The sequence below is a fragment of the Tursiops truncatus genome, chromosome 12, assembly GCF_011762595.2.
Source record: "Tursiops truncatus isolate mTurTru1 chromosome 12, mTurTru1.mat.Y, whole genome shotgun sequence".
Lineage (NCBI taxonomy): Eukaryota > Metazoa > Chordata > Mammalia > Artiodactyla > Delphinidae > Tursiops > Tursiops truncatus.
Window position 1 is genome coordinate 15,394,557 of NC_047045.1, and position 27,482 is coordinate 15,422,038.

Here is a 27,482-nt window from a genome sequence, read left to right on the forward strand (position 1 = left end):
AAAAACACACACACACACACAAAAAACGAGAAATGCCTTTGTTTCGAGGGAAAAATGGGTAACAGGTGTTTTGTTTGTGAGGTTTGTACTTTTGTATGTGTGCGTCTACCGTAGAGTAGCAGATAATGTCTTTTTACAACTCATGGGAAGACTTACTTTCTTCTCTACCAAAACGCTAGCCTTGTGGAAGCTGACAAAAGTCATTATTATGATTTTTGACTCAAGAAAATAATGATAACTTGGAAAAAGTGAAGGAGTGTGGCAATGAAAGAAAGACATCTGTAATGCAACAGACAAATTATTGAAACAAAAGATACAGTGTTTCTTTAATTGGATTCTCATGGCCTATTGGTTTAAAATATGCTGACCAAAGGCACTATCTGGAAGAAAGGAACTTTGGATTTCTAAATCAGTTTTTCCAGTTTGGGTTTAATAGAATTCAACAAACTTTTATTGAGCCTCCACTCCGGAGCCAGACAGCCTGAGTTTGATTCTCGACTTTATTATTCTACCTCTCTGTGCAGCCATTTCCTCATCTGCAAAATCGAGAGGATAACAGTAGTACTTACCCTCTATAATTATTTTGACGAGGAACTGAATTTTGATTATGTATAAAGTATTCAGACCTGTGCTTGCCGCTTTGACACACAAAGTCAGCTGAATTAGAGACTGGGAATTTAAAGATACTCGCACTGTCTTTGTGAGAGAGACAGGTAAGCCAGGTAAGCGACCCCACAATTTCAGTGTTTTCTGATGGAGACAAGAAAACATTTGTCAAAAGCTGCTGTGGGCCCTGAGGTGGAACAAACAGCAGGCTTAGAGGAATAGTTTTCTGGAGTAAAACTCAAGACAGATTTTCTGTAGGAAAGGAAAAAAAAAAATTCCTCCGAAAAGTCCCAGAAACGAAAAGTAGATGAAGCCGTAGGCTGGGAGTCATTCATTTGCAGCTTTTTGAACTTCCTTCCTTGCTGGGCCCATCGCTGCCTCTGGCCACTGTGTAGACACTTGGTAAAACCATGACGGAGACGGTTTTAAGTTCTAAGTTCATTTGCGCTCTTAGAGTCTCGAGTGTAATGGTACTGTGATAACTGGAATAACAAATAACCATTCGCAGCCTGGTTCTCTGGACTGCTGGGTAATTACTGACTTCTGGGTTGGGTTAGAATAATGCCATGAAGAATGACCAGCATTTTTATGTCATAGATCTTCTCCTCTACTCTCTGTCAGCTCTAATGAATAAAGAAGAAGAGAGGTGAGTATTGTTAAAAAGAAAAGAGAGAGGAAGACGTTTTTAAGACCAGTGTGTGGGAGTGATGCTTTAGGATAACCTGGGTGTTGTAATAATTTGTGATTCTCTAACATGTGAAAACTGTAAACTGTTCAGCAATATAAAGTTTTTATACATTTGTGGATGTGCAGAAATGGGACTTTATTTCTTTGTAACTTTCTTTGTAACCCAATTTAGTTCTGGAAACTTTTTTTCTGCCATTAGTGGGAAAACATGTAATTTTGCTGCTTCAAGTTGGTATCTCTTTATAATGCCCTTGGGGGTAACTGTTCAGTCAAATTTAAGATGTGATGCAGTCTGCAAAATTCTCATTCTTAGGGCTGCTGTTCCCATTCTGTAGTTCTTCTCCCACCCCCGCCTTCACCCCAACTGCAGCAAACTCCAGATGGAGTCTCAGTGGCAGGGAAGCACTGGGGGGAGGAAGGTGTCCATCCAATCCATGGTCCCATGGCCTTTGTTGTGTGTCTCATCCTGCTTGGCCTTTGGCCTTTGTCTTCATGTTATTCCCTGTTGCTATGTCAGAAGCTGGGGCATCTTCCGGTTGATTTTTAGGTTGAGATAAAACCGTGATGACTGCTTGCTGATTCAGTGGCCGACTCCATGGTTCGCCATGCTCAGAATCCTCACTCCCTACCCCGAGTGCTGCAGCGAAAGCTCTGCCAGACCTCCCTTGAAGGGGCCTTGGGAATGATTCTGGATCTCTGACAGTCCACTGCAGCCAGGAAGACAGGGAAACTTACAGCTCACAATCCCATCCTGCCCTGCCATACTTCGCCACCATTGCTGCTGTGACGTATCTACCAACACTGAGTGGGAGGATGCATCAAAATTGTTCCCCCAGGGCTCCCCTGGTGGCGCAGTGGTTGAGAGTCCGCCTGCCGATGCAGGGGACACGGGTTCGTGCCCTGGTCCGGGAAGATCCCACATGCCGCGGAGCAGCTGGGCCCATGAGCCATGGCCGCTGAGCCTGCGCGTCCGGAGCCTGTGCTCCACAACGGGAGAGGCCACAACAGTGAGAGGCCCGCGTACCGCAAAAAAAAAAAAGAAAAAAAAAATTGTTCCCTCAAAGGGATTCAGATAGGAAGCTGGGCAAAGCCTCTGATGTTTGTGGATACCCTCAGTCAATCTGAATTTCTGTTACCATCTTACACCCCCATCTCCTGTTCAGCCCCCTGCAAGACACACACTTGCATACACACACCTTTGAGGACCTTGATGGTGTTTAAACTTCAGTTATAGACTTTGGTCCTTACCTCTTTCTGCCAGCCCATCAAACTTTTGTCCCTTTTCGTGGAGCCAGGAAAGCTGCTCTAATGCTGTGTTGTGCTCTTGCCATGCTCTTTCGGCGTCTTTCCTATGAACTCTAAATTCTGCATGTGCCAAGCCAAATGCCTTTGGAACATCAAACATACCACTTCTCTTTCAAGCTCTCACAGCAGAACGTGTGGGTTCAAGACAGTTGCTTTTGCTGATCTCATTTAAATAATTCTATCTTGAAAGTTAGAATTGAACAACTATGTCTTTGTTCTTGGCTGTATGTGCCTGTCCCTCTAAGCTGAAGCTGTCTCAGCTTTACTGGGTAGAACAACAAAATCAGTAAGAATGAAAAACAAATCAGATGATATTAAAAGAAACCCAAAAAACCCAAAAAACCAAACCCACCTCACCTGTTAAATCTTATTGCTTCCATCTGAATTGTTATCCCACGCGAGGGGAGTACTCAATCATGTATAGCCCTAACTTTGTGATGGTGAGTCAGGCTGCAATCCATGCATATTTATAAACCCAAGTGTTAGTTTGTCATGATGTATTACAGATGAGCTAATGTTAGATACAGAGGGGAAACTGTTGGTCAAAGTTTAAATTCTCCTCTCTGATTCACTTGGATGTCTTTACAATTTATTGAAACTGTCTGGAATCTTATCTCTAAAAGAGACATAATGACTCACTTATGATGATAAAGCATACTGTTGGTGCTTCTGGAGATGGTGGAAGGGTGTCACCAGCCAACCAAATTCTATTATCAGAGACGTAAAATGAATAGAAATGGTTCTTGAAATGACCCCTGTGTAGTTCCTGAAATAGCAGCTCCTTGGATAATCACCATTGTGAATTGCTGCTGATGGCTTTTACCGGAAGTCTCTGGGGTGATAAGAACCACTTGAACACTGACTGTGTCAGGGTGGTTTGATGCTTTGTGCTACTTAACATTCAGAATGATCCATGGTTCTTTCTAAATTGCTATTCAAAACCTCAGGGTCTGAAGTATCATTGCCCAGTAATTATAAGACCTGCTTGCCTCACAGTTTTTCAAAGAATAGCGTAATATATGTGAACATTGCAAACTTCAACTTTGTGCAAGTGTTAGGTGATTGTTATTATTTTTACGAACTCTGCTACTGTATTCTTTTTTCCCTTCATCTATTCCTCTTTCTTTTCAGTGCTTTGGGATAGTCATGCCTATTAAGCTTGAATTTTAAAGAAAGTCGCCTTCTTTCAGAGTCAGCACCCTAGCTGGTCAGTGTCATCTGTATCTTTTCCACCTTTTGAGCCATGCCCTGGGACTTCTTTGGTTCTTTTCGGGTCTGTGATGCTGTGTTTTTTGAGCATGGGATACATTTCCATATGTGCTGCTTTTTTGTGCTGAACTCCATTCTCTGCTGCCTGGTTTTGTTTTATTTATTTTTTCTCCAGTCTTCTTTGGGCTTATCACTTACCAACTGGTCTGAAAGATTAATTCGTATTCAACATGTGGGTCAAATGCCAAGTATGTGCAAAGTGTTGTGATTATTCTGGGGAGGGGGGTGAGCCTGGGGGCCCAGGCTTTCCCCTCGGCCAGGGGTGGTGCTGCTTGCTAAGCCTGGGAATACAGAGGTGAAACGGAGAAGGAGGGGAGGCTTGGGGCACAGGCGGGGTGTGTGTGGGGGGGGGTCGGAGTAGAGAGACAGCGCTGTTAACTTTGGATATGGGGGAAGCTGGAGGTGTCCAGTGTGTGAAACGTGGGAAAGGCTTTGACTCCAAGTGGCAGAGCTGGGAGTTATTAGCATCCAGACTGTGATTGAAGCCAAGGGAATGAATGAAAGAAAAGGAAGATGAATTCCCTGTTGAATAACTACCAGACTTGCCATGGTTATTCTTCCGTAAGCAGATATCCTGGTAGGGGAGAACCCCTCAAAATAGCTAGAGCCATGTTGAGGTGTTTATGTGCTGAGTGTCATTGACAGGGTTTCTGGAAACTACAGTTTTGAAAATCCATGACAACCTTAGGACAGAGCTTCTCAGCCTTGGCACCGTTTGCGTGGTGTTTCAGATAATTCCTTGCTGTGCGGGGCTGTGGTGTACACTTTAGGGTGTTAGCAGCATCCCTGGTCTCGACCCCCTGGGTGGTGGCGGCATTCCATTTCCTGCCCCTCCCACCCCCAGCTGCGACAACCAGAACTGTCTGCAGACATTGCTAACCGTCCCACGGGCTAGATGATGCCACCTAAGCAGGTTCTTCTCTGAGTTTACGTCAAGAATTTTGGGAGAAGCTCCATTAGCTCTTCTGTTCCAAAAAAGCTGAAAAATGAGTTCACTTCTGCAATTATTCTGACCCCATTAGGAAACAGCTTACTCATCCTGGAGGATCAATTAAGTCATTTTATAGGGTTTTTTTTTGTTTTTGTTTTTAAATCATCTACTGCACAGAAAAGCACTGATAGTGTTAGTTTCAAATCAAATCCTGTTTTTCTGTATGTGTGTATCAATATAGAAATGAAGGAGATGCTGTATTCTAAACAGTGAAATAGCTTGTGATGACGCAACCATTTCACAGGACTTGCTGTCAGTTTCTTATTATCAAACATTTTAAGGCAGACCGTCTAAAAGGGTTACCTGAGAGTTCTCTTGGGGATGGAGGTAAGAGGGTTTGGGGTTCAAGTGAAGCAAACCTTGTTCTAATAATTTGAATGTAAAAAAATTTAAACACAAGGACTAGAACTTAATCTTTTTAAACTTACATTCTTTTGTAGTTCATCAAGAAAAAGAATATAAGAAAGTCACTTAGTAAATTACCTGTCTTGGTAGCTGAATTAACTTATAGCTTGAAACCCTCCTCTTAAAGTTACTCAAGTTTACAGAAACATTGATAGGGTACATTGATTGCAAGCACGTGCCTGTGTGTGTGTTGCTCGGAAATGGTACTGCTTGGCAGCCTCTGAGAACGGTTAGCATCATGTTTGGCTCTGTTTCTTCCCTGCCCCCTGCCTCACAGCCTGGTGTTCCTGACACTCCGTTTGGGGAAGGAGCTGAGGGAAGGGGTTTAGATCATGGTACATCACCTCTTCTCACAGATCTTCCAGCATTTCTTCCTAGGCTCACATAAAATGGTAGCTGCTGAGCATCTTATATGCCTCATAGGATTGTGGCTATAGACTTCTAGCTCCCATCTTAATCTTCTTCTACCAAATAGAGGAAGAAAGAAAAAAATGGATTCTAGCCTTTGCAACATGTACTGAGCCCGCACTCAGAGACCCATACCTACCCTCTCAACATTTGATCACATCCCTTGATTGGTAGAAGTAGGAGGGAAGGGGGCAAAGGGAGGGAATACCAGAATCTGGAGGTCTTTCTACTGCTTTTCATCTTAAAGATGGGAAGAGTAGGACAGCTGGGGAAGGTGAGGGCCTTTTCTCTGTGCTACTTCTGCTGTCATTTGATTGGAGTGACTAAGGCCACTTTGGAACCAGCAGCTGTATTTTATTGTTTAAGGTGGAATTGGATTTGGGCTCATCCAGTCTTATACAGTACAAGGAAGATGGAGTGAAGATGGTATGGTAACCAAGAGTCTTATCGCAGGAGAGGCTACATGGTGCAGTGGAGAGAGCATGCTTATCCTAGCTCCCTGTGTGTACTTGGCCAAGTTACTTAATGTCTCTGGTCCTGACTCCTGATCTGTAAAGCCCACTCAGGGTTGTAAGGATTTAATGTAGTCATTGTGTAAAGCACTTAGTAGTTGTAGCAGCAGTTTTTATAGTTTAAATGGTGAATATTTAGTTTATTTGCTCAGGAATTATGTGATAACTGTTTAAGAATTGTTCTCTGATTGTTCAAGATTCGGATTCCTATTTTGGCTTCACCACTAACTAGGTAGTATCCTTGGCTAAATCATTTAATTTTGTGGACCCTGCATTTCTTGTAGTATTCAAAACTGTTAAAATTGATGACCTTTCCAGTCCAGTGGTTAGGACTCGGTGCTCTCACTGCGGGAGGGGACCTGGGATCCATCCACCTTCGGGGGGAACTAAGATCCCGCAATCTGTGCGGCAAGGCCAAAAAAAATAAATAAAATAAATAAATTGATGACCTTTCATTTTCTAAGCTCTGAAATTTTATTTTGTTTTGCTATTTAAAAACCTAGACCTCTTTTTGTTAAAAAATACGTCTATTAACTAATTGGAGTTTGACTCACCTGCGAGGTTAAGTAGCCATGGCAATTGTTAAGCCTTTTACAGATAAACTTATCATTTTTCTAGATAAGTATGCACAAACAGAACAAATTGCTTAACCGGTATTTTACCACTTAATTATGCATTAAAGGATCCTTTTTAAGGTTAGAGGATGATATAAACTTATTTAAAATGTCTCCAGAACACTCAGCCTATCACAGGAATATGTGACAAAGGCAAAATTCTATTAAGTGATATTTGTAACCAAATGCTTTTAATTTCCAAGCAATGTGTTGCTGCAGCGGGGGTGGGGTAGGGGGTTACGTGTCCTTTTTCTGCGTTCAGATTTTTTTCTCTGTCTGACATATGTTTATTGTACAAACCAAGGAGAGTACGTATCATTAGGAGACAACAACTCTCACTCCAGGCCTCAATTTTCAAGTATCTCTCATACTCTCTCTTCTCACGGAAAACTACTCTTAGGGTCTTAAAAACCAACTTTTTCTTTTATGTATTTCTGTTTGTTATAGTGTGTACAGCAAGCAACATCAACAGATGGTGGATTCCCTCATATATAATATTTTTAAAGATAATGATAGGGAGTTAAGTTATTCAGCCTCAAATCTAACCCACAAAAATACTTCCAGCGTTAGCTGTATGCAGATTTTTGATTGAGGTATTAGCTTATTGGACTTTGCTGCTACTAAATAAAAGTGGGGATTTTATCATGTAAGTATTGAAAACCTAACATAGACAAAGAGAATATGAATTGACACAGAACAAAAACTCAATTTTACACCTTCATAACAGCTCACATTATAGAACGATTACTGTGGTTGCAGGCATTGCGTTAAGAACTTTAAACGTCCCGACAGTGCTTCTAGGTAGGTGTTAATATCCCATCCATTTTATAGACCAAGAAACTGAGGCTCGGGTTAAGAAACTTGCCCATGTTCACACAACTAGTGAGCGATAGGGCTGAGGGTTGATCCAAGCTACCCAAGTCCAAAGCCCGTGATGAAGTTGTTTTTAAGATCCAATTTCCCAAATTTCCCTCATCCAACCCTGAGACTTATTTTTGTTTATATCAAATGAAGTGGCAAATTGAGTGATTTCTGGAGAAATTCAAGTCCAAACAGTGTTATTGCTGAGGTCGTTCAGATTATTTTTGTCACTAGCATTTGATAAATAAGACTGTGTCATGAACTAGACATGGTTATAGACGAATTAGGAAAGTACCTTAGTCCTCCACTCACGGGCATCTCAGTTGTAAAACCACAATTTGACAAGATTATTGGTCGCAAGTTATTTTAACAGACTTTCCAAACTTAGATTTTCTGAAGTTAATAGAAACTGAGAAACTTTTAAAATAGTTTTTTTTCTGGCCGCAATGTGCAGCTTGTGGGATCTTCATTCCCCGACCAGAGATTGAACTGGGCCCACGGTAGTGAAAGCGCCGAGCCTTAGCCACTGGACCGCCAGGGAATTTCCTAAAATTGTTTTTCAAAAGCATCAAATGAACTGAAAACAATAAAGTGATGTACTCTGGATAAAACTAGGGTGCTCTGTGGCCACCATCTTAGATGGTTACTTATCCATGAAAATATAATGTCTAATATTTAAAGCAATCCAAATCTAATTTCTTAACTTTGAAATTTCTGCAAAGAATGATTATATATAAATCCAAGAGATACTAAAAGAATAACAGATACTAAAAGTAACAGATATATATTAGGCATTAAAAAAGTAATTAGACAGCTAAAGCCTTTTGTCACACAATTTAAACCAAAGGCATTTAAATACACTTGTTTGTAAAGTCCCTTATGTTGTAAACTTTCTTCCTCTTCCTTCTCTTTCTCCGCCCTTTCCTCTTATCAGTATCGTGATCTTGATCATTGCCATCATCTCCATCACCATCCTCTCCATCAATTGCCTCCTAATATCTATATCAGTACTTAAATTGCAAGCAGCAGAATCCCACTCAGGCTTAATTAATCAAAGGAGCAGTCTATTTGGAAGGATATCTTGTAATTTGTAGTTTGAGCACAATCTGAAGAATCAAGTCCCTTGGAGCTGTGCCAGGGCACACGGATGTGCTTGGAATGGGCTACAGGTGAGAGTAGATATTGATTCCTCAGTCTAAGGTCAGCTGGCTGGGTCCTGGGACCGTTACTTCTAGCCTGTGAGCAGTCTAGCCCTCTCACCCCAGTGTGCCATGTAGATGTTAAATTTTTACGTATGCTAAGACTTAAAAATGGCTGGAAAGTATCTTAGAACAGAAGACAGAGAAGATCTAGAAATGAAGGAAGATTGCAGGAAGGTAGTGGATGGTCTTTTCAGGTTTTGACCTTTGGGGTCAATGAGATTTTGATCCTTGTGCAAACATGCTGTTTACTCATACAATCGGCTTCCAGGAAAGAACCTTACTTTGGGGCCATGTGTCCACTTCTTGGTCCAGAGAATGTTGGGTGCTTTGGTTGATAGCCCTTCCAATATGTCATCTTATGGAGGGGGATAAACTTCCAAAAGGAACGTCACCTAAAGGAGAGAGGACATGAGTGGTAGTCAGAGAAAATAGGAACGTGTCATGTTGCGCCATATCACTTTATCGTGCGTAAAAATAATATTTCTCTTAATATGTTCATCACAGATGATATTCATGGCGACATATAGGGTGTTTTCTGAATATTATGTGATTTTCACAGTAAATCTTGGAGAAAGAAGATTTTCAACCATAACTTGTTTTTAATTCTAAAAGAAAAGGCAAAGGTCATTTTAGCTTTTATAGATCACTAATTCCTGTCAAGGTTCTAAAATTTAATTATGATGAAAATGGAACTATGTTTTAAAAAAAATCTTCAGAATTTGACTTAAATTGTCTTTAGGCAACATTTCATAAGTAATTATTTCTTTGCTGAAATGATCATGGTCATTACTTTATTATTACAAAATAACTGCCTGGGATGTTGTATCAATGATAGTATCTACGTTTGATTCAGGCTTATGCACTGTGCATGTAGGGTCAGCAGGATGGGCCATAGAACCGCCTTTTCCCTTTTCATAATCAAATCTAAAAAGGCAATAATTTCTCCTCTGATTTCTTAGTATCCTAATATAGTATTAGTACTTTATGTCTGCTACTGTTTTATCCTAACTCTGTCCCCCTCTCTTTTAGTGTACCTGTTGTTTTTTCCTCACATGTCATATTTTTTTAATCGGATTCTTTTTGAGATGTGGTTTTCCTCTCCAACTTCTGCATTATGAAGTATGATTGTAAAGTAATGTTAGTGATCTTTTTAATTGTTCATAAACAAATTTTAAAGATAATTCTGAAAGAAAAGTTCCAAAATATTCCGCAAAAGCTTTATGGTTAGAATAACTGTATCTTTGGGTAAGTATTTTGAAGAACAATATTCATTGTTTGTTTAAAAATGAGTCTGATTATATTATCATTACAGGTTATATTTGCTTTTTCTATATACTTTAAAAAATGTATTCAACAAACTTCTAGATTGTCAGCTCCTTTTAGGCCAAGCCCAAGGGTTATTTGTTTTGATTTTGTACTTTATTGATTTTTGTTGATTGCACATGGCACTCTATAAGCTGCAGTATGGAAAAGAGAGAAGTGCCATGTATAATCCTTTGTGAGAATTATAACACAGTAGTCATTATAATTTTTTCCAAGTTCAATTAAAAATAGCCATCCTTCTACAGTTTTCCCAACGTGAATCTTCCACATGAGAGTTTTCATATACCATTCCATTCTCTCCACTGATAGTGGCCTCTGTTTTTCTGTATTTAAAAACTGCTATGGTATTAATTTCTCAAATACTTTGATTTACAAAAAATAGAAGGGTAAAAATTCAGATCACCACAGTTTATCACTAAGGAACCTGACATTACTGTATAGCATGTAACAGGGAGAAGCTAAATATGGAGAAAACAGTTTTCCATGTTATAGGATCATAAAACTAGAAGGATTTTACCACCGTCTTTCAGTGTATAGTGATGCAAGGAATGGGTTTGGCTCCATGTGATTAGAGAACGATGGAAATTCAGTTTTCCAAATCGAATTGTGTTGTGTAATTTTCCATGGAATATGTCTTAGCCTCCAGAGCATAAAGGCTATGCCTCATGTACTGTGTGTGACGTTTCTTATTCTTATTAGAGAAAATGTAAAGGATATAAAAATCTTAAATATATTATCCTAGTCACTAAATTTATTTATGGACAACTAATAAGACAATAAGCCAGATGCAGAAATTTGACTTTGGGGTTTTGGCAGCATGACTCTGCCATCAGGGAAGTGTATCTGTGCCCTGATGCTATGTGCCTTTGTTCATTTCCCCTGTGTTAGAAAAGCCTCAGTCTTTCCTTCCCCTGGGTGTCTCCTTTACTTTCTCCCTACTACCACATTCACAACACTTCTGACACTTCCGGTCACCGAATGTGTGGGGTTATTTCCTGACACCAAGCAATTCCTTGACACCAGATGGGTGTCCTAAAATTTAACTCAATTCTGATACTGTCTACCTGGAAATAGTGTAAGATCCCATAGATTAAGGGCCCAGTCCCACATGACTGCTTTCACCCCACTTCAGATGCCAGCTGCAAGTAGCAGGTCTCTACAGCTTTTGTCTGACTTGGCTGTAAATAGGAGGTTCCCACAACCCCTTCCTTGGGTGTGATTAATTTGCTAGAGCAGCTCACAGAACTCAGAGAAACACTCACTTAGGTTTACCAGTTTATTAAAGGATGTGATGAAGGATACAGATGAACAAAGAGCCAGATGAAGACATATGTAGGGAGAGGTCTGGGGGTGTCCTGAGCTCAGGAGCCTCTGTCTCTGTGGAGTTGGAGTGTCACCCTCCTAGTACACGGATGTGTTCTCCCACCTGGAAGCTCTCAGAACCCCATACTCTTGGGACTCTTATGGAGGCTTCACCACATTGGCATGATCGATCATTAACTCCATTTTCAGCCCTTCTCCCTTCTCAAGAGAGTGGGCAGCCGGGGTTGAAAATTCCAAGCTTCTAATCATGTCCTAGTTTTTGAGGTGACCAGCCCCTATCCAGTAACCAAATAGAGGCCACCCAGAGTTGCCTCATTAGAAAAAAAGACACTCCTATCCCCCAGAAAATTACAGGGTTTCAGGAGCTCTGTGCCAGGAACTGGGGGCAGAGACCAATATATATTTTCTGTTGTCTGTAGAAATGCTAAAAATTCACACCCCCAAAGGTTGGAAGTTCTATAATATGCTTGTCTTTGAATTGAGAAGCCATTCATTTCTCTTTGGGTCTCTAGGTTGGCAACAAATAATAAGTTTAAGTCAAGAAAATTCAAAGTTGGCAAAAATGGCCCATTATTTAACTTCCTCTTCCTTTAATGTCACATTTTTATGTGTTAATATAACCTATATATATGCCTGTGTGTATGTATATATACTGATATGTATGAGTGTGAGTTGTATATATGTAAAGTTGTATGATTATCTAAGGAAACTTTGATTTAAATTCACAAAGGCACCATTTTATTTAAATTAATTTATTTTTTATACAGCAGGTTCTTATTAGTTATTTTATACAAATTAGTGTATACATGTCAGTCTCAATCTCCCAGTTCATCCCCCCATCCCCCCACTTTCCCCCCGTGGTGTCCATACGTTTGTTCTCTACATCTGTGTCTGTTTCTGCCTTGCAGACCGGTTCATCTGTACCATTTTTCTAGGTTCCATATATATGCGTTAATATACGATATTTGTTTTTCTCTTTATGACTTACTTCACTCTATATGACAGTCTCTAGGTCCATCCACATCTCTACAAATGACCCAATTTCGTTCCTTTTTATGGCTGAGTAACATTCCATTGTATATATGTGCCACATCTTCTTTATCCATTTGTCTGTCGATGGGCATTTAGGTTGCTTCCATGACCTGGCTATTGTAAATAGTGCTGCAAGGCACCAACTTTTATAAAGCTTTTTACAGTTTAGTTTTTATTTGGAAAGACAACAGTTTCATGGTAGTTCTTCCTAGGTTCAGCTGAATAGCACTTTCCTCTGTGCTGGTGAAATCAGCTAGCCCCTTATTTTAGGCTTCAGCCACACTTTATAAATTAAATACACTGTGATTGACACCTTCTGATGGCTTAGCTTTTCAGGCAAGAGATAAAATTGTTAATAATATTTAGTCATGATAACTGTAGTTTTCTCACAGTACATTTTTTGGGGACAACAATATGATTCAAAACAGAGACTTGTAATTAGACAATTATTGGGTAACAGGAGAGGATGTTTTCAGATTTGTGTCCTGGTGGTAGATGGTTTTACTCTAAAATCTAGTAGTTTCCTGATGTAATTTTATAGTTTCTAAAGCTGCTTACAAATGTGAATACCTACATTATTAAGGATAAATTTCATACAGAGAAAGACAAACACCATATGATCTTACTTGTATGGGAATCTAAAAAAGCCCAAACTCATGGAAAGAGAACAGACTGATGGTTGTTGCGGTGGAAGGAAGTAGGGGTTTGGGGAAATAGGTGAAGGTGGTCAAAGGGTACAAACCTCTAGTTAAAAGATGAATAAATTCTAGGGGTGTAGTGTGCAGCATGGTGACTATAGTTAATAAACCATATTGTATACTTGAAAGTTGCTAAGAGAGTAGATCTTCAAGGTTCTCACCACACAGACACACACACACACACACACACACACACACACTTGTAACTATGTGAGGTGATGGATGTGTTAACTAAAACTAATTGTGGTAATTGCTTTGCAACATTTTGAGATATATATCTCAAATCATGATTTTGCACATCTTAAACAGTGTTATATATCAACTATATCTCAAGAAAGCTGGGAGAAAAATAATGTCTATCCATTAGTGTTATAGTTTCTTTTTTTTTCTTTTGTTTTAAATTGAAGAATAGTTGATTTACAATATTGTGTGAGTTTCTGGTGTATAGAATAGTGATTCAGTATTACATATATATATTTTTTTCAGATTATTTTCCACTGTAGGTTATTGCAAGGTACTGAATATAGTTTCCTGTGTATACATCCTTGTTGATTATCTATTTTATGTATAGTAGTGTGTATCTGTTAATTCTAAGCTCCTAATTTATCCCTTCCTTCTCCCTTTCCACTTCGGTAACCATAAGTTCTTCTATGTCTGTGAGTCTGTTCTGTTTTGTAGTAGATTCATTTGTATTATTTTTTAGATTCCACATATAAGTGGTATATAATATTTGTCTTTGTCTGACTTACTTCACTTAGTATGGTATTCTCTAGGTCCATCCATGTTGCTGCAAATGGCAATAATTAATTAATTATTTTATGGCCGAGTAATATTCCATTACACACACACACACATACACACACACACACACGCACTCACATTTCTTAAACCAATCATCTGTTGATGGACACTTGGGTTGCTTCCATATCTTGGCTGTTGTACATAGTGCTGCTGTGAACATTGGGGTACATGTGTCTTTCTGAATTAGAGTTTTCATCTTTTTCAGATATATGCCCAGGAGTGGGATTGCTGGATCATACGGTAGCTCAAACTTTAGTTCTTTAAGGAACTTCCATACTGTTTTTCATAGTTGCTGCACCAATTTACACTCCCACCAACAGTGTAGGAGGATTATAGTTATAATTTCTTTAACATTATTAATGAGACAACTTTTAAAAAGGAAAAAAATAATAATGTTTAGTCCTTTAACAAATGAGTTTATTGAGCAGCTACTATGTACTGAGGCATCAAGGCCTGGCAGTAAAAAAACAAAGTCCCTTCTGTCGTGGGGCTTATATACTTACATTGGGCTGGTTGACTCCTTTTGATGTAAAATCCTAGTTTCTCTTGTCTCAATGTCACACCCTCTCTGTCCACCCACACCTGCATACCCATCCCCCCAATATATACATACATATGCATGCATTATACATATGATACTATCTATATACATATATATACTGTTACGTTATATGTGACAGTATATAATGTAACAGTGTAAATATCCTGTGTGGGGCAACCCATACATATATTTTTCTGTTTTTGTGTTAAAACCTATAAATCAGGGAATTAATTAGGTATAACTATAATACATACTTTAAGAATTTGAATTCTGCCTTTAAATATTCCCTGTTATGTATCCCAAATTTTCTACTTAATGTTCTGGCTCTGTAACATGTCTGTCTTCCACATGAATTTGTTTACAGACTTTGTCCTTTTCCTTGTTTGACCGAAACAAAGCAAAACATAGTGATTGGTGAGGTTGTACTGTTTCTGCCTAAAAGTCCAGAATGTTCAAAGATCAGGGACAGGTTCTGTTTTCCCCAGCTTCTGGTCAGTTTTTCATACTGTACGTGCATAAGGAGAAAAAGTCACCAAACTGAGCTAAGGATTCATGTTTTCAGGGGCTTTTGGAGCTTGAAGGGACTTTGACACTTGTTTAATCTCACTCAGAAAAATCAGGTAGAACTCTGATTCCTCCCTTTCCTGCCTTTTGTGCATGTTGTAACTTGTTCTACTTTGCTCTTGTGGTAGGATTGATGCATTGGGCTTAAAAAGAAGGGGCAGGCTAAGCACAGGCAGTAACCTCATTGACATCAGTCGTAGTGATGTTTTGGTGGATCCGACTCCAAAGGCAAGGGAAACAAAAGCAAAAATGAACAAATAGGACTACATCAGACTAAAAAGCTTCTGCACAATTAAGGAAACCATCATCAAAACAAAAAGGCAACCTATTAAATGGGAGAAGATATTTGCAAATGATATATCTGATAAGGAGTTAATATCCAAGATATAAAGAACTCCTACAACTCAACAACAAAAAACCAGACAACTGATTAAAAAATGGGCAGAGGATCTGAATAGACATTTTTCCAAAGAAGACATACACATAGCCAACAGGCATGTGAAAAGATGTTCAACATCACTAATTACTAGGGAAATGCAAAGCAAAACCATAATCAGATATCACTTTACACCTGTTAGAGTGGCTATTACTGAAAAGCCAAGAAATAATAAGTTGTTGCTAAGGATGTGGAGAAAGGAAACCCTCCTACACTGTTGGTGGGAATGTAAATTGGTGCAGCCACTATGGACAACAGTATGGAGGTTCCTTGAGAAATTAAAAATAGAACTACCATATGATCCAGGTATTCCACTTCTGGGTATTTATCTGAGGAACATGAAAACACTAATTCAAAAAGTGTCACAGGGAAATCCACTTAATACTCTGTGATAGCCTATATGGGAAAAAAAATCTAAAAGAGTGGATACATGTATATCTGTAGCAGATTGCTTTGCTGTACACCTGAAACTAACACAGTATTATAAATCAAACTATACTTCGATAAAGATTAAAAAAATATATGCACCCCTATGTTCATTGCAGCTTTATCTACAATAGCCAAGATAGGAAAGCAACCTGTGTCCATTGATGGATGAATGGATAAACAAGACATGGTGTGTATACACACACACACACACACACACAATGGATTATTACTCAGCCTTAAAAAAGAATGAGGCTTGGTTCAAGATGGTGGAGTAGAAGGACGTGCTCTCACTCCCTCCTGCGAGAACACCGGAATCACAACTAACTGTTGAACAGTCATCGATGGGAAGACCCTGGAACTCACCAAAAAAGATACCCCACATCCAAAGACAAAGGAGAAGCCATAATGAGATGGCAGGAGGGGCACAAGCACAGTAAAATCAAATCCCATAACTGCTGGGTGGGTGACTCACAGACTGGAGAACACTTTTACCACAGAAGTCCACCTACTGGACTGAAGGTTCTGAGCCCCATGTCAGGTTTCCTAGCCTGGGGGCCCAGCAACGGGAGGAGGAATTCCTAGAGAATCAGACTTTGAAGGCTAGCGGGATTTGATTGCAGGACTCCAACAGGACTGGGGGAAACAGAGACTCCACTCTTGGAGGGCACACACAAAGTAGTGTGTGCATCAGGACCAAGGGGAAGGAGCAGTGACCCCAGGGGGGACTGAACCAGACCTACCTCCTAGTGTTGGAGGGTCTCCTGAAGAGGCAAGGGGTGGCTGTGTCTCACCATGAGGACAAGGACACTGGCAGCAGAAGTTCTAGGAAGCACTCCTTGGCGTGAGCCCTCCCAGATTCCACCATTAGCCCCACCAAAGAGCCCAAGTAGGCTCCAGTGTTGGGTCACCTCAGGCCAAACAACCAACAGGGAGGGAAACCAGCCCCACCCATCAGCAGACAAGTGGATTAAAGTTTTACTGAGCTCTGCCCACCAGAGCAACGCCCAGCTTTACCCACCACCAGTCCCTCCCATCAAGAAACTTGCACAAGCCTCTTAGATAGGCTCATCCACCAGAGGGCAGACAGCAGAATGTGGCAAAAAACACATTCACAGAAAGATAGACAACATGAAAAGGCAGAGGGCTATGTACCAGAGGAAGGAACAAGATAAAACCCCAGAAAAACAACTAAATGAAGTGGAGATAAGCAACCTTCCAGAAAAGGAATTCAGAATAATGATAGTGAAGATGATCCAGGACCTCGGAAAAATAAACGGGGCAAAGACTGAGAAGATGCAAGAAATGTTTAACAAAGACCTAGAAGAATTAAAGAAGAAACAAACAGAGATGAACAATACAATAACTGAAATGAAAACTACACTACATGGAATCAATAGAGTAACTGAGGCAGAAGAATGGATAAGTGACCTGGAAGACAGAATGGTGGAATTCACTGCTGTGGAATAGAATAAAGAAAAAAGAATGAAAAGAAAAAAAGACAGCCAAAAGACCTCTGGGACAACATTAAACACAACAACATTCGCATTATAGGGGTCCCAGAAAGAGAAGAGAAAGAGAAAGGACGCGAGAAAAAATTTGAAGAGATTATAGTCGAAAACTTCCCTAACATGGGAAAGGAAATAGCCACCTAAGTCCAGGAAGTGCAGAGAGTCCCATACAGGGTAAACTCAAGGAGAAACACGCTGAGACACATAGTAATCAAACTGGCAAAAATTAAAGACAAAGAAAAATTATTGAAAGCAGCAAGGGAAAAATGACAACATACAAGGGAACTCCCATAAGGTTAACAGCTGATTTCTCAGCAGAAACTCTACAAGCCAGAAGGGAGTGGCATGACATACTTAAAGTGATGAAAGGGAAGAACCTACATCCAAGATTACTCTACCCAACAAGGATCTCATTCAGATTCAATGGAGAAATCAAAAGCTTTACAGACAAGCAAAAGCTAAGAGAATTCAGCACCACCAAACCAGCTCTACAACAAATGCTAAAGGAACTTCTCTAAGGGGGAAACACAAGAGAAGAAAAGGACCTACAAAAACAAACCCAAAACAATTAAGAAAATGGTCATAGGAACATACATACCGATGATTACCTTAAACGTGAATGGATTAAATGCTCCAACCAAAAGACATAGGCTTGCTGAATGGATACAAAAACAAGACCCATATACATGCTGTCTACAAGAGACCCACTTCAGACCTAGGGACACAAACAGACTGAAAGTGAGGGGCTGGAATACGATATTCCATGCAAATGGAAATCAAAATAAAGCTGGAGTACCAATACTCATATCAGATAAAATAGACTTAAAAATAAAGAATGTTACAAGAGACAAGGAAGGACACTACATAATGATCAAGGGATCAATCCAAGAAGAAGATATAACAATTATAAATATATATACACCCAACATAGGAGCACCTCAATACATAAGGCAACTGCTAACAGCTCTAAGGGAGGAAATGGACAGTAACACAATAATAGTGGGGGACTTTATAACTCCTCACTTACACCAATGGATAGATCATCCAAACAGAAAATTAATAAGGAAAACAAGCTTTAAATGACACAATAGACCAGATAGATTTAATTGATATTTATAGGACATTGCATCCGAAAACAGCAGATTACACTTTCTTCTCAAGTGTGCATGGAACATTCTCCGGGATAGATCACATCTTGGGTCATAAATAAAGCCTCGGTAAATTTAAGAAAATTGAAATCATATCAAGTATCATTTCTGACCACAATGCTATGAGATTAGAAATCAATTACAGGGAAAAAAACCCACAAACACATGGAGACTAAACAATATGTTACTAAATAACCAAGAGATCACTGAAGAAATCAAAGAGGAAATCAGAGAATACCTAGAGACAAATGACAATGAAAACACGACGATCCAAAACCTATTGGATGCAGCAAAAGCAGTTCTAAGAGGGAAGTTTATAGCTATACAAGCCTACCTCAAGAAACAGGAAAAATCTCAAATAAACAATCTAACCTTGCACCTAAAGGAACTAGAGAAGGAAGAACAAACAAAACCCAGTTAGAAGGAAAGAAATCATAAAGATCACAGCAGAAATAAATGAAATAGAAACAAAGAAAACAATAGCAAAGCTCAATAAAACTAAAAGCTGGTTCTTGGAGAAGATAAACAAAATTGATAAACCTTTAGCCACACTCATCAAGAAAAAGAGGGAGAGGACTCAAATCAATAAAATTAGAAATGAAAAAGGAGAAGTTACAACAGACACTGCAGAAATACAAAGCATCCTAAGAGACTACTACAAGCAACTCTATGCCAATGAAATGGACAACCTGGAAGAAATGGACAAATGCTTAGAAAAGTATAACCTTCCAAGACTGAACCAGGAAGAAATAGAAATATGAACAGACCAATCTGAAGTAATGAAATTAAAACTGTGATTAAAAATCTTCCAAAAAACAAAAGTTCAAGACCAGATGGCTTCACAGATGAATTCTGTCAAACATTTAGAGAAGAGCTAACACCCATCCTTCTCAAACTCTTCCAAAAAATTGCAGAGGAAGGAACACTCCCAAACTCATGCTACGAGGCCACCATCACCCTGATACCAAAACCAGACAAAGATACTACAAAAAAAGAAAATTACAGACCAATATCACTGATAAATATAGATGCAAAAATCCTCAACAAAATACTAGCAAACAGAATCCAACAACACATTAAAAGGATCATACACCATGATCAAGTGGGATTTATCCCAGAGATGCAAAGATTCTTCAATATGTGCAAATCAATCAATGTGATACAACATATTAACAAAATGAAGAATAGAAACCATATGATCATCTCAATAGATGCAGAAAAAACTTTTGACAAAATTCAACACCCATTTATGATAAAAACTCTCCCGAAAGTGGGCATAGAGGGAACCTACCTCAACATAATAAAGGCCGTATATGACAAACCCACAGCAAACATCATTCTCAATGGTGAAAAACTGAAAGAATTTCCTCTAAGATCAGGAGCAAGACAAGGATGTCCACTCTTGCCACTATAATTCAACATAGTATTTGAAGTCCTAACCACAGCAATCAGAGAAGAAAAAGAAATAAAAGGAGCACAAATTGGAAAAGAAATAAGACTGTCACTGTTTGCAGATGACATTATACTATACATAGAGAATCCTAAAGATGCCAGCAGAAAACTACTAGAGCTAATCAATGATTTTGGTAAAGTTGGAGGATACAAAATTAATGCACAGAAATCTCTTGCATTCCTATACACTAATGATCAAAAATCTGAAAGAGTAATTAAGGAAACACTCCCATTTACCATTGCAACAAAAGGAATAAAATACCTAGGAATAAACCTACCTAGCAAGATAAAAGATCTGTATGCAGAAAGCTGTAAGACACTGATGAAAGAAATTAAAGATGATAACAACAGATGGAGAGATATACCATGTTCTTGGACTGGAAGAATCAATATTGTGAAAATGACTATACTACCCAAAGCAATCTACAGATTCAATGCAATCTCTATCAAATTACCCGTGGCATTTCTTACAGAACTAGAACAAAAAATCTTAAAATATGTATGGAGACACAAGTAGCCACACAAAAGACCACACAAAAAGACCCCGAATAGCCAAACAGTCTTGAGGGAAAAAAATGGAGCTGGAGGAATCAGAGTACCTGACTTCAGACTATACTACAAAGCTACAGTAATCAAGACAATATGGTACTGGCACAAAAACAAATATATTTTAATGGAACAAGATAGATAGCCCAGAGATAAACCCATGAACCTATGGTCAACTAACCTGTGACAGAGTAGGCAAGGATATACAATGGAGAAAAGACAGTCTCTTCAATAAGTGGTGCTGGGAAAACTGTACAGCTACATGTAAAAGAGTGAAATTAGAACACTCCCTAACACCATACACAAAAATAAACTCAAAATGGATTAGAGACCTAAATGTAAGACCAGGTACTATAAAACTCTTAGAGGAAAACATAGGAAGAACACTCTTTGATATAAATCACAGCAAGATCAAGATCAACATCAAGATCACAGAAAAACAGATCAAGATCTCTTTTGATCCACCTCCTAGAGTAATGGAAATAAAAACAAAAATAAACAAATGGGACCTAATGAAACTTCAAAGCTTTTGCACAGCAAAGGAAACCATAAACAAGATTAGAAGACAACCCTCAGAATTTTAGAAAATATTTGCAAATGCATCAGTGGACAAAGGATTAATCTCCAAAATATATAAACAGCTGATGCATCTCAATATTAAAAAAAAAAAACTAATCCGAAAATGGGCAGAAGACCTAAATAGACATTTCTTCAAAGAAGACATACAGATGGCCAAAAAGCTGCTCAACATCACTAATTATTAGAGAAATGCAAATCAAAACTATAATGAGGTATCACCTCACACCAGTTAGAATGGGCATCATCAGAAAATCTACAGACAACAGATGCTGGAGAGGGTGTGGAGAAAAGGGAACCCTCTTGCAATGTTGGTGGGAATGTAAATTGATACAGCCACTATGGAGAACAGTATGGAGGTTCCTTAAAAAACTAAAAATAGAATTTCCATATGACCCAGCAATCCCACTACTGCGCATATACCCAGAGAAAACCATAATTTAAAAAGGCACATGCACCCCAATGTTCATTGCAGCACTATTTACAATAGCCAGGACATGGAAGCAACCTAAATGCCCGTCGACAGATGAATGGATAAAGAAGATGTGGTATATGTATACAGTGGAATATTAGCCATAAAATGGAACGAAATTGGGTCATTTGTAAAGGCGTGGATGGATCTAGAAACTGTCACACAGAGTGAAGTAAGTCAGAAAGAGAAAAACAAATATCGTGTATTAATGCATATATGTGGAACCTAGAAAAATGTACAGATGAACTGGTTTGCAGGGCAGAAATTGAGACACAGATGTAGAGAACAAACGTATGGACACCAAGGGGGGAAAGCGGTGGAGGGTGGTGGTGGTGGTGTGATGAATTGGGAGATTGGGATTGACATGTGAACACCGATGTGTATAAAATTGATGACTAATAAGAACCTGCTGTGTAGAAAAATAAATTTAAAAATTCAAAAAAAAAAGAAAAAATTTAAAAATAAAAAGTTAAAATAAATAAATAAATAATTTGAAAAAGAATGAAATCCTGCCATTTGGAACAATATGGGTGGACCTTGAATGTATTATGTTAAGTGAAATAAATCAGATGGAGAAAGACAAATACCTTATGATTTCACTCATGTGTGGAATCTAAAAAGAAACCCTCAGAGATACAGAGAACAATTTAGTAGTTACTAGAGGGGAAGGGATGGGGGGTGGTAGGTGAAGGGGGTCAACTGTTGGTCGTGATCACTCTGTACTGTGTACAGATGTTGAATGATAATGCTGCACACCTGAGACTTACATAATAATAATAAAAAGTTAAAAAAAAAAAAAGAGGATAGCTACCTATATGGCTCTGAGTCTCACCCAAGCACCGGGAGAGTAAGGAACTGCCTTTTCCCAGCCCAAGGTTCCTGGTCTGGAGGCTGTCTCCTCCCCAGTGATCCTGACAAGAATAGACAATGCAGGGTAGTGTGAGCATGTATTCCATGAAGACAGAAGTTAGCAGAAAAAGCAACAGTTTAGCAGCCACAGTACATTTCTATGACTGAAGCTCAAGTTAACACACAAAAGCATAAGCCGTGTGCTTCACATTTATACTGTAAGTCTTTGGTTTGTAATGCTCTCCCAAACTCCTCCCTAGAACTTTCTCCCAAGCTGGAGCTAGTTAGAGTGGATGTCTTTATGCCTCTAATTATGGTTTACGTTATTTGCATGTGTTTTTTTCTCAATAGAGGGCCATTACTGTAAGAAGTCCTAGCGGGTGGTATCCTATGCCTGGGGCTCTAGGAATGGAGAATGCCTTGTGTTATTACGTGGACCAAGATCTTTAACTTCTTTTAGGTCAGATCCTGTCCATGTTCTTGACAACCTTTCTCTCGTGGCCTCTTGAGCATAAAGAATATGATTCATATACTGTGTATATGAAAACACAGTAGTTAAAGCAATGTAGTTCTTTTTTAAAAAAATAATTTATGTATTTATTTTTGGCTGCATTGGGTCTTCATTGCTGCACGCAGGCTTTCTCTAGTTGCGCCGAGTGGGGGCTGCTCTTCATTGCGGGGCGTGGGCTTCTCATTGCAGTGTCTTCTCTTGTTGCAGAGCATGGGCTCTTGGCACGCGGGCTTCAGTCGTTGTGGCACTTGGGCTCAGTAGTTGTGGCTCGCAGGCTCTAGAGTGCAGCCTCAGTGTTGTGGCACATGGGCTTAGTTGTTCTGCAGCATGTGGGATCTTCCTGGACCAGGGCTCGAACCCGTGTACCCTGCATTGGCAGGCAGATTCTTAACCACTGCACCACCAGGGAGGTCCCAAAGCAAAGTTGTTCTGCCATTACCTCCTTGTTTTGAGTGTACCTCAGGGACTAAGACTCAGGATGTGGCATTAAGTTAATATTATTGTTATACATTTTATTGCATTTTTAAATATGTTGTTTGAAATTTCCTTTAGGGTTTTATAAGAGCTATTGGCATAAGGAGTTCATATTTTTATTTTGTGCACATTTATGTTTTGTAAGAGTAATTTAAATTTATAAATTAGTTTTGAAAAGTTTTCTTCTAGAGGGGTGTTTTATCAGAACATTACTCAAGTTGAGAAATGCTGGACCAGGGCCTCTGTGAGTGCAGGTTGCACAGTATTGGCTTGGAGGATCGGCCCTGGGGAAGCAAACTCTCCTCTCTCTGGTAGACTGTTGCAGGCATTATGCTAAGTGACATAAGCCAGTCACAAAAGGACAGTATTGTGTGATTGCACTTAGATGAGGTTCCTAGGATAGAGACAATTGTGAATTGGGTTCTGCAGTTATACCCTCTGCATTCAGTGAGGGCTTGGAACCTACTAGAGCCCAAAGGTCACCTTAGAAATCACTTAATTCAAATGAGGTTCAAATTTGATTTGGCATAATAATTTTTATTTGACTCTCAACGTTTGTATTGCTAAGGCCATCCTTTTAAGACCAATTTCCCAATCTTTAAGTTTATAATAGGATAATTTGGTGGTGATGGTGAACGTAATAATGATAATAATGTCAACAGCTACCGTATAGTGAGTGTCTTCTGCATGCCAGGCATGTCATGTATGGAATTATTGGTTTCACAGCACTCTTGGAAGTAGGCAGTACCATCCCCATTTTACAGATGAAAGCCGAGGCTCAGAGAAGTGAATTTACTTACTTAAGCCACACAGTTAGTAAATAGAGAAGCTAGATTTTATTTGTAAATCTAGTCTTTCTGCCCCCATCCCTCCCTGCCGATGTACATTTCACTGTTTTTATTGTCTATATTTCAAAACTAAATGTACGTTTTTTAAAAAATGGGGATGTATGCCAGGGACTGCTATTTGAGAATGGCACCTCTCTTTAGAGTTCTTTGTTTAAAAATGATGATTTCAGGGGCTTCCCTGGTGGCCCAGTGGTTAAGAATCCGCCTGCCAACGCAGGGGACGCGGGTTCAAGCCCTGGTCTGGGAAGATCTCACATGCCGCAGAGCAACTAAGCCCGTGTGCCACAGCTACTGAGCCTGTGCTCTAGAGTCTGCGAGCCACAACTACTGAGCCCGCGTACCACAACTACTGAAACCCGCGCACCTAGAGCCTGTGCTCCACAACAAGAGAAGCCACTGCAATGAGAGGCCCACGCACCGCAAGGAAGAGTGGCCCCAGCTCGCTGCAACTAGAGAAAGCCTGCACACAGCAACAAAGACCCAAAGCAGCCAAAAATAAAATAAATAAAATAAATAAATTAAAAATAAAAATGATGAATTCAGACTAGACGCCAGCTCCCTTTTCTTGTTTTCTGGTTGCCTTCTTATCTTGTGGTTTGAAAAAGTAGTGCCGAAACAGTTCAGTATCGAAGGTAGTACGTACATGTTTATTAATATTACCGATCTCACCACTTAATTTGATTCAGAGAAATGGCCTTTGACATTTTTTTCAGATTGGATACTGGCTCTTAATCAATGCATCTTATTGAGAATTTGCAGATTTATGTCTTGAATGTCTTTTCCCAGCCCCACTGCCTTGCTCAATGAGCAGGGATAACTCACTGCTGCAGGCCAGCTTCAATATTATGGTTTCAGTGTCAGTCATTCAGAACCAGCTATGTTCTGATTTCAGAATGATGGTTGTCTGTCCTGGTGTAAGATGATCCACTCCAGCATCATGAAACTGTAGGATCAGGGAGCAGAAGGTTACACTAATATGCCATCGTCATGGAGTTTTCCTGGTTCCACTAGGGCTGAGGTTTAAAATATGTGAACTTCAAACCATGTAGATAAAAAAAATGTGAAAAAAGGTGTGCATATGTAAATACAAACACACATATTTTATATGTCATACATTTTTTTTCTACAGTAGATGTGAGAAATGATTATTTTTCTTTAAGACAGAGATTTAGAAGTGATTTAAGTTCTTTAGGACTGTGGATAGTCACAAGAATAACAAAACACTCGTATGTTTCCCTTAATTTATTGGAAGTAATCATAACGTGAATCACTGTCAGAACTGAAGGAGCAGTGTATCACAGATTCAGAAACATCAGTTTAGCTACTTAAGAAATGAATTTATGATTAGTAAAGGCCAAGATCCAATCTGAGCATTGTTTTTGAGTCTAGTTAAGATGTGCCAGGTAGGGGGTTGGTAACCTCCGGGAGAATAGTGGGCAGCAGTGATGCTAAAGTGATAAAAACCTGTGATCCTGAGCCCACATCATGACCCTCTGAGGAGAACCCATAATCTTATCCTCATCATTTTGATCTTTGGATTTTCCAGTCCTTTTCCTGTGTGGGTCTTGAATAAATCTGATTATTTTCATGGTGGCCCCTTCATTCTCTTCCACTACTTTAAAATGTTGGCCATGGCGTCTGTGCTTCCTCTTCATACCTGTTCCTTGTGGCTGAGACACACACAGCAGCTCCGGTCTTCATCTCATTGCTGTTAACCTGGCCCAGCTCCCAATACTGATGGCCAAGTTTAGCAATTTACGTTTTAAAAGACCGGTTCAGGTGGTGGTGGTGGTGGGTATGTGTGTAGGTGGGGGTAATACAAAAGAATTCTATAGATTCCCTTTTCTGTAAGAAAATTTTTTAGAAAATTATATTTTGATAGAATTATTAAAACTTAATAAACAAAAATGCATCTCACCTGTTGTAGACATTCTTGGTGCAGTATTTCTCCTAAAAGGACTAAAATTAGTCCTTTAGGGACTAAAATTAGGGAGCAAACTGACTTTATTCTTTCACCAGCATGTACACACACTGGAGGTCCCCTGATAAGGCCTTGAAGGATGCTATAAATGCTTCAGGTGCAAGGTTACCGAGTGCATTGTGGGGAAGAGTTTCAGAGCTGTAGGTACTTTTTTCCTGCAGATTGAAAATTTCAGATGCTGTAATTGGCCACTTACGATGTCATTTTGGAACATACAGGAGGACTCCTGAAAGCTTAAACTTAACACATTATCTTGGATAGCTTATTGTTTTTCTGGGTTTTAGAAACATGTGATGAAGAAAGGGCTCAAATGGCCTTCTTTTGAAACACTGGGTCTGCTCTGCTAAATGTCACGTTCAGCGAAATGGATGTTTACACGGGTCAATATCCGCAAAATGTTTGGGAAGGCCAGAATGGAAGGCTGCCTAATTCAGTGTATAATTTTGTGGGTAAAGATAACATGGCAGAGAGTACATCCTGGCGTTTGAAAAGAAGGGTCGTCTCGCCAGAAAGATGTTTCCTTTAAGTATAGGTTGCAAACGCTTGGGCAGAATCCGGCCTGGAGACATATTTTGCTTGGCTTTCACGTGTTGGGGAAAAAAAAAAAAAAGAGCTCAACCACCTAAGCCAGAGACGGTGTTCTCTGGTTGTCCACACTACCCGCTACTTGTTACTGACTCCGATATTCACCTCACTTCCCGGGGTCCTGAGACGCTGGTTCTGTGTCACTTGCTAAAGGAAAGCTCTTTGTAGTCAGTCTCTGACTTACTCTTTAAGTTGCGGTCAGCCTGGGAAGAGGATCCTCCCTTCCGCTTCCTGTTCCCTGCTCCTCTTCGCTCCACTTCAGGCAAAAGCAGACCCTTCGGGGAACTGGGGAATGGAGGGAGGAGGGGCGGAAGGCCTGTCCCGGCTTCTCCAGCTGTGGTCCTCATGTGTTCGAGGGGATGCGGGGAACCCAGGGAAGATTCCTCACTGCTGTGCTGAGGCCAGGAAAGGAGACATAGACAACCCCTGTTACCGTGCCCTCCTGTCTGCTTACCTCTTGCCGCTGTATTTTTTTTTTTATTTTTGACACTTTCAGGAGGCTGGTTTATCCATACTCATTCATTC

General features: G+C 39.6%; 1 protein-coding gene across 9 annotated transcripts in view; it reads left to right on the top strand.

Moving 5' to 3' along the window:
• The window catches only part of BCKDHB (branched chain keto acid dehydrogenase E1 subunit beta), a 284,540-nt gene that overhangs the window by 131,746 nt on the left and 125,312 nt on the right, over window positions 1–27,482 (top strand). The window contains exon 9 of one of the 9 annotated variants that reach the window (XM_019929353.3): window positions 1,204–1,248. The exons of the other annotated variants lie outside the window; for them this stretch is intronic. Coding sequence (XP_019784912.1) covers window positions 1,204–1,233 — 30 coding nt within the window. The 3' untranslated portion in view covers window positions 1,234–1,248. Of the gene's footprint in view, window positions 1–1,203; window positions 1,249–27,482 lie in introns of those variants that run through there. 9 annotated transcript variants of the gene reach the window in all.